Source organism: Epinephelus fuscoguttatus, linkage group LG15 (assembly GCF_011397635.1).
Source record: "Epinephelus fuscoguttatus linkage group LG15, E.fuscoguttatus.final_Chr_v1".
NCBI lineage: Eukaryota > Metazoa > Chordata > Actinopteri > Perciformes > Serranidae > Epinephelus > Epinephelus fuscoguttatus.
The window spans coordinates 19080610-19096739 of NC_064766.1; the positions used below are offsets into that span (position 1 = coordinate 19080610).

At 39.7% G+C, this 16130-nt stretch overlaps 1 protein-coding gene across 11 annotated transcripts in view; it reads right to left on the reverse strand.

The window, feature by feature from the left end:
- LOC125902503 (EMI domain-containing protein 1-like) overlaps positions 1 to 16130 on the reverse strand; it is a 49083-nt gene that overhangs the window by 29183 nt on the left and 3770 nt on the right. Inside the window, exons 1-4 of one of the 11 annotated variants that reach the window (XM_049598913.1) lie at positions 15168 to 15363; positions 8839 to 8922; positions 8513 to 8598; positions 6575 to 6954 (exon numbers count right to left, since the gene is read on the reverse strand). The exons of 2 other annotated variants lie outside the window; for them this stretch is intronic. In XM_049598913.1, coding sequence (XP_049454870.1) covers positions 6921 to 6954; positions 8513 to 8598; positions 8839 to 8922; positions 15168 to 15284 — 321 coding nt within the window. In that variant the 5' untranslated portion in view covers positions 15285 to 15363 and the 3' untranslated portion in view covers positions 6575 to 6920. Of the gene's footprint in view, positions 1 to 3225; positions 3301 to 4170; positions 4347 to 6574; positions 6955 to 8512; positions 8599 to 8838; positions 8923 to 9517; positions 9709 to 15167; positions 15364 to 16130 lie in introns of those variants that run through there. 8 more of the 11 variants (XM_049598914.1, XM_049598915.1, XM_049598906.1 and 5 more) reach the window with 8 other exon arrangements.

Genomic DNA, 16130 nt, shown 5'->3' on the forward strand with positions numbered 1-16130 from the left:
TCAACCTGTTTTGTACATATGGGTTTATAGAGAATATAATACCATATTTTTTCATAGCTTCCTTTTGGATGCATACAGCTTACAGTCTGTCACCTGGTCGCTACCTTTTTAGAAAGTCCTGGCCTCACCTGCATTCTGTGCTCAGGAACGCCACAAACACAGCAACATTAGAAGAAAATAACAAATTACAGGCAGACGGCAGAGTCTCTGCAGATAAAAACACCTCCACACACTTTAAGTGGCTCATAAGTGATGACTGAGAGGATCACGTTTGTATTATCCTGCATAGTTTACCTTTATACACAACTACAGTGTTTGTATTGTCTGTATATATTATCATGCATCAGAACTTTATTGTCATTAATTCCAGCTTTCTCTGTATGTCCACTGAATGCCTAAATTAAATGCGTTTAATGCACTTCTGTATCTTTCCTGAGTTTATTCTTATCTTTTATTTGCAGGTTTATATATTTAACAGTTTGCCTGAATGTTTGGCATTTGCTTGTACACAGGGCGACCATGTAAAAGTGAATGAGCTGCTCAAATGAAAATGTAAATCTTCAGTTTAGGAAAGCACAGTTATGATCCTTGTCACTACTCAGAGACCAGCTGGGAAAAAACAAGAGACCAAGAAACACAAAACTTTGTGCTTTTGATTGTTTTTAATCAGGAAGACATTTTATTGTGACTGTGACATGTATAGATCTTGTAGTGGAACACATGCTGTCAAACAATGTGAGCTCTTTATTCAGCACAGCAGTGAGTGATTCTCTGTCACTCACTGTTGACTCTAGTACATGTAGCTGCTGGCAGCAAAACTATGGAGCATAATACCAATACATTTTGTTTGAAGTCATTCACTAACAGTGCTGTTTTCTTAAACACAAGATACAATCAGAGCAGTGTGTGTGTGTGTGTGTGTGTGTGTGTGTGTGTGTGTGTGTGTGTGTGTGATGCAGCAGATACATGATCGCATGGAAGTAGCTCAGTAAGCTCAATATCAATCACTTATCAATATTATCACATCCACTCCTTGGTCCATGAGGCTGGTCTTTAATCTCTCAGGCCTGTGTGTCTGGTCTGGGGACAGAGAGAAACACAAAGAAAAGAGAGAGTTACACAACATGGCTTCTCAACAGTCATTTGTTGAGACCCAAGACTGACTGTCTTTGTTATTTCAATGTACTGGAGGGCCAGGCAGGCCTGGAGGCCTGGAGGCCTGGAGGGCCTGGAGCCTGGAAGGCCTGGCGGCCGGGAGGGCCCTGTAACAGAGACAGTTGATAAATTCTACAGCAGCAGATCAGTTAAAATAAATATGGAGCTTTTTTCCTATCTTTATTCAAGAGAGTGGTATGTCAATTTGAGAGCATTATTCATTGATTTCACATTCAGATTTTGTAATATTGTCCCTCAAAACCCTGCCCTCACACTCAAATAACCTCTGCTTGCACTTAGATCTACTGTTTCTGCTCAAACTGTGTGCTCACACTCAGATACAATGTTGCTTGCACAGATTTCCTGCTCCAGCTTCAGCTCTTCTCCTCGCCCTCAAGCTGCTTCTGTGCGCTCGTGGAATTTCTGCTCTCAGATTTCTGCCCTGCTCTTGGATATTTTTGTGTAACAACCCTGTCAAAATCCTCCAACCAATAGAATGCCAGGTTTATTGCTGACCAATGAAAAAATCCCTGCCTCCTTGCGGCGCTTGCTTTAGTCTTAAAGCATCCCATCTGGGCAGGTACTCTTTAACGCGTTTATCCATTTATCCATTCATTATGAAATGTTCTTCCATTGCTTTCTTTACGACTTTTGGAATAAAGGGACTGTTAATTTACATATGTGCGCCTGTATTTTTTTACTATAATAGCTGCATACAGTATAATGGCGGATTGCTGGCCAACATGGGCCGTCAAAGTCAAGGACCTCAAGTAAGTAGTTTTTTTTTCTTTTAATGGTGCTATTACTTCCTTCAGATTGAATTGATAAAGTCATATTTGCGGCACAAGAATACATCCATGATAATATGATTAGCTTTCAAGAGTTGTATGTTACGTAAACACTGTTGCTAAGCAAGAACTAACAACAAAATGGACACTGCCGTGTTTACTTATTTCTGTATTTTAGTGTTTGGGAATGGGAAAAGTACCAACAGCAAAAGTAAATAACTTATCTAAAACATTAAGACAGTAGAAAACAGAAGTAAATTCAATGAGCTACTACATTTTAAAAACACAACTGACTTATCGTGTGTGTATATACAGTGGAAACCTCTTATAGTGATCACGGTTGCGTAGGTTTGGTTGTGGACATGTCTATCTGTAACTGCCGTGAAACAATCAGAAATTTATGTTTTATTCCTCTCATTCACTTTCTTTCTACCAATGCTCGCTCTCCTCATCCATTCTCTAGCTCGCTCGACCACTGCTTCTCTCTCTCTCTCTCTCTCTCTCTCTCTCTCTCTCTTCTCTTTTTTAAAATGAGTCTGAAAGCAGTCAGCAAAACCTAACTTTACCTTTAACGTTATCAAAGAAAGAGAAATGTCCTCTTTCTTCCTAGTAATGACTTGTCTTCCCTCATGGCAGGGTTATAAAGCATTACAGGTTGCGTTTCTCTAAAAGTCGATTCTGGTTCAACACAGTTAAAGAGCACCCACCCAGGACGCTCTAAAACTAAAGCAAGTTTGCCTGCAAGGAGGCAGGCATGGGGGATTTTGACAGGGTTGTCACACAAAAAAATCCAAGAGCAGGGCAGAAATCTGAGAGCAGAAATTCTACGAGTGCACAGAAACAGCTTGAGGGCGAGGAGAAGAGCTGAAGATGGAGCAGGAAATCTGTGCAAGCAACATTGTATCTGAGTGCGAGCACACAGTTTGAGCAGAAACAGTAGATCTAAGCACAAGCAGAGGCTATTTGAGTGCGAAGGCAGGGTTTTGAGGGACAATATTACAAAATCTGAATATGAAATCAAAAAATAATGCTCTCAAATTGACATACCACTCTCTTGAATAAAGATAGGAAAAAAGCTCCATAAATAAATATATTTGTAAATAACAAATAACCAAACATTAAGAACTATTATTGATACAACTTGCTTAATCATGAGTTAATTAAAATATTGAAATCTGACAGTAAGGATCTTTAGCAACTGTTTATTGAGACACATTCTGGAAGATTCTGTTATGTAATTATAATATAAGGAATAAACTCTGCATTAAGGTTTGGTCTTAACTGCCAGTCCAGTTCCTCCTGGGTAATAGCCAGCGTGGACATATCTCTCTTCTGTGTTTCCATTTCCCCTCTCCACCTATAACAAATTACAGGTGTCAGCTCTCATGAATGAATGAAAATCAAACTGCAGATTAAAACAGAACAAACTCTTTGAATAACGCTTTAGATTACAGCCAGCATAGTGTGAATATTTAGTTCATATAGGGTGTCAGTAAAATACTGGAGACATACAGTGGGCCAAAAATGTAAATACAGGGACGAGTTTACGGAATAAGAAGGTAACAGGTTGTGTTTAACAGGGACTGAGAAACAGACTAAATTACACTCTGTATTTTAATTACAAGTATTTAATAATTACAGGGTACAGTGACATTGTTAATGTGGAACAATGCATTAAAAATTATAAAGAGATTGATAGTGTCAATATTAAAGTGAAATTTGTGGTGGTTTCATCTGTACTTGTTAAAAAAAAATACTTTGTAAAAATAAGTTCATACATACACAGTACTTACATTTGTTAAAAAAAAGTGTGTTAAACCAGGAAAAAAGTTTTACTTTTATAGCTTTAACCATAGAAAATTGTTTAAAATGATAGAAAATAAAATGCTAGAAAACAATAATATGATGTTTGATCCATCTGGTGATCAAAACTGAGTCTAAACTCCTCTTAGAAAACAACTTAATTCTTCATGTACGTAGTTTGGCTCCTTTTAATGCAACCCTGTCTCACAGACATTATGTTTGAACACTTTTTTTAGTAACAATAAATAGTTTAGAAGAACACATAATGTCAGCCAGATGACATTTCCTTTTAACATAACGAGGACATGTTGATACTGAACATAGCAGTGAAACATTCGATGACTTTAAAGGTGAGAGAACACAATGTTAAACCAGCACATTGTGACAATAGGAGAAGCTTCTTACAGTCAGTGGATGTTTTTACCTGATCAGGAGGCAGCTGATCATCTCTCACCACAGCGGCTGCATCAGTAGAAGTGAAGGCTGTGATGAGCAGGAAAACCTGCAGACACAACAGGACCAGCAGCACACTTTTGTCCATGGCTGATGAACAGAGTTTGACACAGCTGTTAAACACACACGTCTTTATATACCTACTGCCAACCAACCACTGTCATGATGAGAAAGGGAAAGAAATTCAGAGGGTGTGTGTAGATGTAAATCACCCATCCACACGCACATGTGCAATTTAAAATTGTTTGTTTAATCACAAAACCAATTTAACCATAATCTTGAGTTCTGGTATGTTTAACTGATATATCTGCCTTCTTACCCTGCAGTCCGTTCTTGGGCATTTCCTGATAAAAGCATCCCAGCAGGTTTACAGACCGGGGGGGCGGTGTTCAGCTGACCATGGGCGAGAGGCAGGGTACACCCTGGACAGGTCGTCAGACTATCACAGGGCTGACACATCGAGATAGACAACCATTCATGCACACATTCACACCTACGGCCAATTTAGAGTCACCAATTAGCCTGAATGTCTTTGGGCTGTGGGAGCAAACAGGAGTACCTGGAGAAAACCTACACTGACACAGGGAGAACATGCAAACTCCGCACTGCTAAGTTGGACCACTCAATTTATAGTACAGTGTTAATCTGCAGTCAGTTTAGGGAAGCGCAGTTGGGATCTCTACTAAACACCTTGGTATGGTACCTTTGGAACCAACAGTAAGCCTGCAGACATGGTACCTAGACCTTAGGGTTTCCATGGCAAACTCTTTAATGTGGGCGGGGTTGTTGTCACTCACTGCTCCGTCCAGCTCTCATTGTATTTCCTCCTCTATACGTCTGTACCTCATTTATCGTCTACAGAACGAGGTTTCACACTGACATTTTCAAAACAAAACTAGAAAATCACTCAAAGAGTGCAGACCTCTCATCACAATTAGATTATTTGCATCACTATCATTATTAGGTTATATATGCCGTATTTAGCGATTAGCGTCAGTGATTACCCAACATTAGCCAACGTTAGCAATTAGCTAACGTTTAGCTAACTTTCGCTAACTGCTAACATTTGTCAATCGCTAACGTTATGCTACCTTTTGTAACTGCAGGAATAAACACACCTGTAGGAAAGAAATAGGCAACGTTGCCGTTTATGGCTGTTTAAAAATGTGCTGGATCTAGTACCAGCTGAAAATGTCTTCAATGTAATCGCTAACTTTAGCCGCTATTTTGTTTAAGCATGTGCATGACCAAAACATCAAGTTGGGGGGCAGTTTTAATCAACAGCAGCATCTTGTACATACTGTGTCATTGAGTCAGGAAAACCCCCATTCAGTCAGACGATAAACTTGTATAAACCTGTATGTATTCCTGACGAGCCCAAGTAGGCCTACTCGCCACTGCCAACCAGTGGCGCACGTCTGGTCATGGAATGAGTCTATTCTAAAACTCTGTGAATGAACAGTGCTATTTAACGCTATTTTATCATTTTATCCACTTTGCTTCAACCGATCACCACCAAAAATTTATCATCTGTTCCTTGTCTCATTATCCACCTTTCCTGAAAATTTAATCAAAATCTGTTCATAACTTTTTGAGTTATTCTGCAGACAAACAAACAAACAGACAAACGGAGAAGGTAATAAAACAGGCTGCAGTGAGAGTCTCTCTCCATTGGATAGTTAAAAATAGTGGGTTTGTGCATTTAGACCTTCTAAGGCAAGCTCAGGGGTTTAATGTTGCCGGAGCCCACGGGAGCAACTCTCCATGATTTTTTTTTCTCTATGTGAGGATTGGGATATATACAGCTGAAAGTAATACATCATTTTTCATTTTTTATTTCCACTCATTACTAAGAGTGTATGTGATCCAAGAGAGACAATAAAAACTTAAGTAATGATCAAAATTGTGACATTGAAATTTAAGGTGTACTGACGGATTCGTGTCAGCTAGTAAACATTCCACCTTAAAAGTTGCCGGCAGTCAGCTCAGTGAATTAGGTTATTTTTTCTCAGACTCCAGCTGCTGCAAGAGGCAGCAAAACAATCTTTAATTTTATAGTTACAGTTTACCTGTACGTATATGTTTAACCCTTCATGGTATGACCAGTGGTTACATGAGCCTCAAAACCAGTGTCTACTCGGCCCTGAGCAGAGTGACTTTCTGCTATTGGCCAGTCAATGGACTGCAATGTTCACAGCTCCACCTTTTGAACCTTATCTGTGTGCTAGGTACCCCAACAGAGGGGGGACCAAAATTGGGAATGACCATTCACAGCTTTTCACAGTGGAAACAGTGTACCGAACTGAACTGAACTGTGTTGCTTTGGTGGAAACAGGGCTTCAGAGCTGGGAAAACAAGACCAAGTAACACAAAACTTTCTGCTTTTTACACATTTTATTGTGATCTGTATAAAACTTATGGTGGAACACATATTGTCAAACAACGTGAGCACTGTCTTCAGCACAGCAGTGAGTCCCTTACTGACACTCACCGTTGACTCTAGCACATGTAGCTGTTGGCAGCAATAGCATTTGAGAGTAAACACCGATTAACTTTGCTTTCACAAGCAGTTCACTGACAGTGCTATTTGCTTTAATAAAGTCAGTGCAGTGTGTATTTATGTGATGTAGCAGTTACATGATCACCAGCATTAATTCCCTTGGAAATAGCTCAATCAGTATTATAGCTTCCACCGTTCTGTCCACGTATGTGTCTGGTCATTCATCCACTAGAACCGTGCCTCTGGTCTGGGGGACTGAGAGAGTGAGACACACAAAAAAGAAAGAGATAAGCTACACAAAATGGCTTCTCAACAGACATTTGTTCACCTGTTCATCGGAAATACATATTTAGAAGTTTTTTTCTCATGAAGAAATCTTTCATGTCTTAAAATGGCTGAAATGTAACTCCCTTCCTTTGCCTCATTTACCATGCAAAGGTCTATGAACATGCAAGTTGGTTCCAGCCTCTATCTTCCCCCACCCCTCACCCTATCACCAAAAGAAATGTTGGTATTGTATGTTTGCACTGTGCGTGGACTGGCTTCCACAAAGTGTGGAAATACTACAGTGGGCTACTTTTACTTTACATGTAATGTAGTTAGTTAATGAAATGTTCCTTGGCCTCGAAGGTGATGGTGGTTTATGATATGACAGTAAATTGTGTGGATGCTAAAGTTTGCAGCTTATGTGCTCTAACATAAGCCACGGGGGTCCAGATTTCTCCTTAGTCATTAGTTCAAGGTCCGCAGAGTTGAGTAAATTCAGCGCCATGCTTGCATTTGTCCATGTCGTTGAGCTAGTTTGCTGTCTCTGTTAAGTAGCTCTCCTGTTATTCACTCACTCTATAGCAGGAAACAGCACTTAAAAATTAAAAGCTCTGCGCCGGAAATTGACTCTACTTCAAAATAAGGTGTGTTTTTTGCAAACTTGACACATTTGTGAGTCACTTGAGGTTCAGAATGGACTACAAATGACTCACTTTTGGACCATGACCCCCCAATTGGGAAACATTGCGTTAGAGTATACAAACACACAAGTAAATTCTTTCCTTCCATTTGTGCTCTTGTTTGTCAGTTTTGTAAAGGCTACACATATTACATGCTCTTTGAATGCTGAGTGTTGCAAATGATTGGACAATCATTGTCTGGGGAGGGGTTTATCAGACAATCTGTTTCACATTCATAAACAGAATAAACACAAATATAATTACAGATTCATATTAACAGTTTATTTACAAAACAGTCACTTTTAGAAGAGAACTGTTTTTCAGTCAGGACCATTTTAGTCAAAACTAACTTTATTTCCACTTGCAGTATTATATTTGGTGGTATGGCTCTGTTCTGGGGCCTCTCTGTCTTTCCTCGGGCCTACGCAGAAAGTGTTTTCCATGCGCCTACGTGAAAAGCCTAAGGGTGGGGAGAGCAAACCTCTCTGCCCTTCCATGTGTCTACCTAAGGCAGCAAAGACTCCCAGGAACAGAACAGAGCAGCACCAATGACAAAAAGAAATGACAATGATAAGTCAGACACATGCATGAGCATGCTTCCTCTGCAAGCAAGCAACAGTAGGCAGGCCAGAGCAGTTTAAATAGGGCACCCTGAATGAGATTTGCCAACTGGTTGCATAGGAAGGAATCATGTGATCTGTCAGCTGACTCCCTTCTATCAATCAGCTGCTCCATCAGTTGATTGGCTGTTTGAGATCCGACTAGCTTCTGTCTATTTGCTATTTTCCCGTGTATCTCCATTATTTTATGCCTTTTGATCAAACATGTTGGACATATTTCTGTTCATATGTGGAATATTCTCTTACCTGCGGGGGGGAGGAGGAGGAGGAGGAGGATAGGGATGGCCTGGAGGGCCTGGGGGGCCTGGGGGGCCTGGAGGTCCTGGGGGGCCCTGTAACAGAGTTGATCAATTTTATAACAGCAGATCAGTTCAAATAAATATTTTTCTGAGTAACAAATAACCAAGCATTAAGAACTATTATTGATACAACTTGCTTAATAATGAGCTAATTAAACCATTGAAATCTGACAGTAAGGATCTTTAGCAACTTCTTTTGGGACACAGATGCCGAAAGTGTAATGTAATTTTAATATGAAAAGGGATCAACTCTGCATTAAAGTTTGGTCTTACCAGAAGACCATCCCGTCTACATGATGTTGCGTAACAGCCACATTTGTAATATTCACTATTTCTGCGTCCATTTCTCCTCTCCACCTATAACAAATTACAGAAATCCAAATTAATGAAATCCAGACTGTAAATTAAAACAGAACAAACTCTTTGAATAACGCTTTAGATTACAGCCAGCACAGTGTGCATATTTAGTTCATATAGGGTGTCTGTAAAATACTGGAGACATACAGTGAGCCAAAAATGTAAATACAGAAAAGAGTTTAGGGAATAAGAAGGTAACAGGGACTAAGAAACAACCTAAATTACACTTGTACTTTAAAAATTACCTCTAATTAATATTTATTGGGTATAGTAACATTGTTACTTAAGACAAGAAAATGGGAAAAAACATGGTAATTGCTTCAGTATTAAAATTAAATTTGTTGTGGTTTCATTTCATTTGGAATGATGATATACTTGTAAGGGGGTAAAAAAGGTCAGCAGGCTTGTATTTTATTGGACATGTATAAGATACTTAAACTGTAATTTGCTGGCTGTAATCTGGAAACATTACCAATTTAGGTTTATCTCAGCAACAACATGTTTGATATTTACATCTGACATTGAGAGAACACAATGTTAAACCAGTACATTGTGACAATACGAGAAGCTTCTTACAGTCAGTGGATGTTTTTACCTGATCAGGAGGCAGCTGATCATCTCTCACCACAGCGGCTGCATCAGTAGAAGTGAAGGCTGTGATGAGCAGGAAAACCTGCAGACACAACAGGACCAGCAGCACACTTTTGTCCATGGCTGATGAACAGAGTTTGACACAGCTGTTAAACACACACGTCTTTATATACCTACTGCCAACCAACCACTGTCATGATGAGAAAGGGAAAGAAATTCAGAGGGTGTGTGTAGTTACATGATCACCCATCCACACGCACATGTGCAATTTAACTGTAATCTGGACCTCTGGGGTCTTTAACTGATATATCTGCTTCCTTACCCTGCAGTCTGTCCTCCAACATTTGATGATAAAAGTATCCCAGCAGGTTTACAGACAAATTACGTTACACAATAAAATAACTTTTGTGCTTGAGGCCACATAAACTCCATGGTTTTCTACAACCTCTTAATCTGATGATGTTGTATTAAAATATGGGACAAAACCCACGTGTTGCACAATGACGTCAGTTTGTTAGCTGGAGGCAAAACACGACTCTCCACCACAGAGCTGTAGGCTACGTAGGAGTCTTAAGATGTCATCTTGTTGTGTTATTAAGAGCCAGAATAGAAGGAGTTATGGCTCAAAACTTAAATTTTTTATCAAATCCTAGCCGCCACTGCCGGTCAACAAAAACAAAGACAACTATGGTTAGATTGACACTGTGTAGGAATTTCTTCCATCTAGTGTTGAGATCGTATATTGTATTCAAACGGATAGCGCACTCTAGTGCCTCACTGTTTCAAATGCGTATTGCAACAACGGTAGCCGCTGTGTACCAAAAAGCTATGATAACATTGATGAAACCATGTCATCTGATACTCCATGGAGTATTCATTCAGGCTTTTACACAGACACACGCAACGTGAGTTGACTAACCCCCTCCTCACCATGCTGGCTGTGTTTACAATGTAGGACTGTTGGGGCGGGTGTAAATCGAAACAAACCAATCACGTCATGTCTTTTGACAACTGACAAGTGGCTCAACCTCACACACCTCATCCCTCTCCTCGCAACACTGCGTCGTTAACAGCTGTTAGCCACCAGCGCCGCTAACAGCACTAACAGCGGCTAACAGCTGTTGACCCTTGTTTTTTGAAATCACCGGTCACGTTGCCTTTTTGCCTTTTTTCAAATGCACCAGCACTTGTGACTAGCCTGCTTGCTGCTGCTTTTCGTCACTCTACCTGCAGACTGAAACCGGAAACTGACAAGTTAAAACGCGAAAGGCAGGGGCCTTTCTTGGGACTGAGAACATTGGGGGCTGAGCCCAGAACCTTATAGGGAAGTCTAGGGGATCCTACCTGGGAAAAAAGCTCTATGCTTTCTTGAGCCTTATTGCGTCTTGTCTACAGCCAAATACTGCCAACATGTACTTCAAAATGTGTCAAAATAAAATTATATTATATTGATAGAAACAGGATGATGCACTTATAGATAACACAGGAATTAAAGCCAAAAAAATAAATATTTTGTAAATATTTTGACTGAAGCCAAGTCATATTCCCCCTCAATTTTTAAAAAATGTTAGAGGTTACATGATTTGCGATTTTTAGTTTGCTTTTTTTTTTTTTAACACCAGACCATGTGAAAAAGTTGAGTGATGATGCCTACAGACTATATCAGGAGCCATATTTTCCCCCCAAAATGCACATTACATGAGTCAGTTTAATTTTTGGTATTTTATTTTTCCTTCCTTGCTAAAGTGGCACTCACTGGGCTCAATTATATTGTTTTAATTATGAAATACAAGAGATGGTAGTAAAGAGTTTAAATGTTGCAACAATATATGAGTAGCCTAATCAATAACAACATTGACAAATATCTACATGAATAACTGTATACATGCAGGCAAAATGAGATAGAGGTGCTCGGCAGCGCTGCAGCCCTTCGAAGTCCTCGGGAGTTTTATTGTGAAAGCTCAGCTTTCACAATAAAAAGAAAAAGGCCAACACTTCAATCCACACAGCAATGTTAGAAGGACATAACAACAGTTACGTAGTTGTGTGCGGTATCTTCGGTAACTTATGTGAGAAAAATATCACTGAATTTATGTGTGGGAAAAGTCGCCAGCCGTACCGAGCCTTCAGGGATTTTCAGCCCGCCTAAGAGCGTCTATCACCGGGAGGACTGTCCCGCAGCTCCGCCGGCACGCCCCCCTAACACTACACGTTTCACATAATTTTGAAGGAATAAACAGAATTTAAATTATTCATTTACCTGTTTCTGGTAACGGCTCCCCGGAGACGTGAGCCTCAGCCGAGTCAGCCTCCTTGTTTTTGAAAAAACGTCTTATATCCATGATCTTTCGTGTTGTTGCTAAAACGTCTCCCTCCAGCGCGCCAACGGTTTAGATACCGGAAGAGCCTGGTGACGCGAGGCTATCAGCCAATAAAACACGGATGCTTCACGCAACCCCTCTCTCTGATTAACCAGTCTCGATGTCATCCTGTGTTGCATTCACTGAAAATGGAAAACTACAACTTCTTTAGTGGCTCGTTAATGTACAGTTATCATTATTTCTTCTGAAGTAGAATTATCCGGGGCTTAAGAAAAAACGTTCAGGGCTAAAGCCCCGGATGCCCAGGCCAGGCGACGCCACTGGCGAAAGGCGATTCCATATTTCTCAAGTATGTCCCTGTATGTACCTGTATTTTCAAGATGGCTCACGTACATGATGAGACACCGGTCGCAATGTATATGTAAATGAGAATTTCGGAGCTTACGGACATACTTAGATACACTGATGGAGGTAAATACACATGTGCTAAGACACACTTTTGACTAAAAAATTTGTTTGTCTCAAAGAACAACTGAAAGTGTTACACATAGTGCCTTTAAATGTGATAAGATTAAAATACCGGACGGTGGCGATCATCACAAATGCTCATATGTGCAGCGCAAACTTTATATCAGGTTAGGGAAAAAGTATTTCCTGTTGTAAGGATGAATAACATTATGTGTATTAAGGGTTATCATGTCCACCTCATCAGAAATTGGGGAGGTATTAAGAGGAATATTGGATTTCTCTGTAACACTTAACTTTTTAGCGCATTAGCTAACGTTAGCTTTGACAGCAAAAAAAACCTGGAGGAAACCATTTAAGTGTCGTTGTTCTTTGTAAGATTGGCATCGTCAACCACAAAGCCGGCCATCCCACCTTCATCATCCATCCACTGAGTGAGAGCATACGGGTCGGCCAGTCTGGTGACGTTGGTCAGTGTACTTGTTCAAGTAACATTTGTGGTCCTGGAAAGTGAGTGACCTGACATGGTGTGTTCGTAAATTCAGTCTGATGCTCTAAACTAAAATAAGAGCCCTGTTGGTCGAAGAAGCTGAGCCATATATTTCTCTATGGATTAATGAGCAGTTATTCACACATTCACTCCGCTCAGCGCTCTGCCACTCTGAGAGTGCGGTGCTCTGAATAACTGAACAGTACATTCAGACAATGCTCCGAATTCACTAACAGTCCAGCTTGTACCGGAGTGCACTCCAGCACTTGGAATGAGTATTTCTAAACGCACCACTTGCATCTTTCTCTATTGTTTAAAACAAGCCAAAATGACTGAAGAAACACAAAACTTTGTGCTTTTGATTGTTTTTAATCAGGAAGACATTTTATTGTGACTGTGACATGTATAAATCTTGTAGTGGAACACATGCTGTCAAACAATGTGAGCTCTTTATTCAGCACAGCAGTGAGTGATTCTCTGTCACTCACTGTTGACTCTAGTACATGTAGCTGCTGGCAGCAAAACTATGGAGCATAATACCAATACATTTTGTTTGAAGTCATTCACTAACAGTGCTGTTTTCTTAAACACAAGATACAATCAGAGCAGTGTGTGTGTGTGTGTGTGTGTGTGTGTGTGTGTGTGTGCGTGTGTGGGATTAAGTAGCTCAGTAAGCTTAATATCAATCACTTATCAATATTATCACATCCACTCCTTGGTCCACGAGGCTGGTCTTTAATCTCTCAGGCCTGTGTGTCTGGTCTGGGGACAGAGAGAAACAGAGAGTTACACAACATGGCTTCTCAACAGTCATTTGTTGAGACCCAAGACTGACTGTCTTTGTTACTTCAATGTACATTATGTCTTTTAATTAAACATGTTGAATAATCTCTTACCTGGGGGGAGGAGGAGACGGAGGAAAAGGAGGGCTTGGAAGGCCCTGAACGCCCTGTAACAGAGACAGTTGATAAATTCTACAACAGCAGATCAGTTAAAATAAATGTGGAGCTTTTTTCCTATCTTTATTCAAGAGAGTGGTATGTCAATTTGAGAGCATTATTCATTGATTTCACATTCAGATTTTGTAATATTGTCCCTCAAAACCCTGCCCTCGCACTCAAATAGCCTCTGCTTGCGCTTAGATCTACTGTTTCTGCTCAAACTGTGTGCTCGCACTCAGATACAATGTTGCTTGCACAGATTTCCTGCTCCAGCTTCAGCTCTTCTCCTCGCCCTCAAGCTGCTTCTGTGCACAGTCCAAATAAATATATTTCTGAGTAACAAATAACCAAACATTAAGAACTATTACTGACACAGCTTGCTTAATAATGAGATAATTAAAATATTGAAATCTGACAGTAAGGATCTTTAGCAACTGTTTATTGAGACACATTCTGGAAGATTCTGTTCTGTAATTATAATATGGAAAGGAATAAACTCTGCATTGAAAGTTTGTTCTCACCTGTTCACCTGCTGCTCCACATCCTCCTGCGTAATAGCCACACTGGGTATTTCTTTTAAGTCTGTTTCCATTTCTCCTCTCCTCCTATAACAAATTACAGGTGTCAGCTCTCAACAAATGAATGAAAATCCAACTGCAAATTAAAACAGAACAAACTCTTTGAATAACGCTTTAGATTACAGCCAGCACAGTGTGCATATTTAGTTCATATAGGGTGTCAGTAAAATATTGGAGACATACAGTGGGCCAAAAATGTACATACAGGGACAAGTTTTGGGAATAAGAAGGTAGCAAGTTGTGTGGTACAAGTATTTAATAATTATAGGGTACAGTGACATTGTTAATGTGGAACAATGCATGAAAATAAAAAAAAACAAAAAAAAAACAAAACGTTTAATAGTCTCAATATTAAAATGAAATTTGTGGTGGTTTCATCTGGACTTGTTAAATAGAAATACTTTGTAAAAATAAGTTCATACATACACAGTACGTTTGTTAAAATAGCTGTAGGTTAAACCAGGGAAAATGTTCTTTTATAGCTTTAACCATAAAAAAAATAAATGTTTAAGATGACAGAAAATAAAATGCTAGAAAACAATAATATGATGTTTGATCCATCTGGTGATCAAAACTGAGTCTGAACTCCTCTTAGAAAACAACTTAATTATGTTTGGCTCCTTTTAATGCAACCCTGTCTCACAGAAATGATATTGAAACACATTTTTTTGTAACAAAAAAAAGTTGAGAAGAACACATAATGTCAGCCAGATGACATTTCCTTTTAACATAACGAGGACACGTTGATACCGAACATAGCAGTGAAACAGTCGATGACTTTAAAGGTGAGAGAACACAATTTTAAACCAGCACATTGTGACAGTACGAGAAGCTTCTTACAGTCAGTGGATGTTTTTACCTGATCAGGAGGCAGCTGATCATCTCTCACCACAGCGGCTGCATCAGTAGAAGTGAAGGCTGTGATGAGCAGGAAAACCTGCAGACACAACAGGACCAGCAGCACACTTTTGTCCATGGCTGATGAACAGAGTTTGACACAGCTGTTAAACACACACGTCTTTATATACCTACTGCCAACCAACCACTGTCATGATGAGAAAGGGAAAGAAATTCAGAGGGTGTGTGTAGTTACATGATCACCCATCCACACGCACATGTGCAATTTAACTGTAATCTGGACCTCTGGGGTCTTTAACTGATATATCTGCTTCCTTACCCTGCAGTCTGTCCTCCAACATTTGATGATAAAAGTTTCCCAGCAGGTTTACAGACAAATTACGTTACATAATAAAATAACTTTTGTGCTTGAGGCCACATAAACTCTGGTGTTCTACAACCTCTCAATCTAATGTTGTATTAAAATATGGGACAAAATCAACCTGTTTTGCACATATGGGTTTATAGAGAATATAATACCATTTTTTTTTTTTTTCAGCACTGCGTACGCAGTATTCGTAGCTTCCTTTTGGATGCATACAGCTTACAGTCTGTCACCTGGTCGCTACCTTTTTAGAAAGTCCTGGCCTCACCTGCACTCTGTGCTCAGGAACGCCACAAACACAGCAACATTAGAAGAAAATAACAAATTACAGGCAGACGGCAGAGTCTCTGCAGATAAAAACACCTCCACACACTTTAAGTGGCTCATAAGTGATGACTGAGAGGATCACGTTTGTATTATCCTGCATAGTTTACCTGTAAACACAACTACAGTGTTTGTATTGTCTGTATATATTATCATGCATCAGAACTTTATTGTCATTAATTCCAGCTTTCTCTGTATGTCCACTGAATGCCTAAATTAAATGCACGTTTAATGCACTTCTGTATCTTTCCTGAGTTTAAAAAAAACAAGAGACCA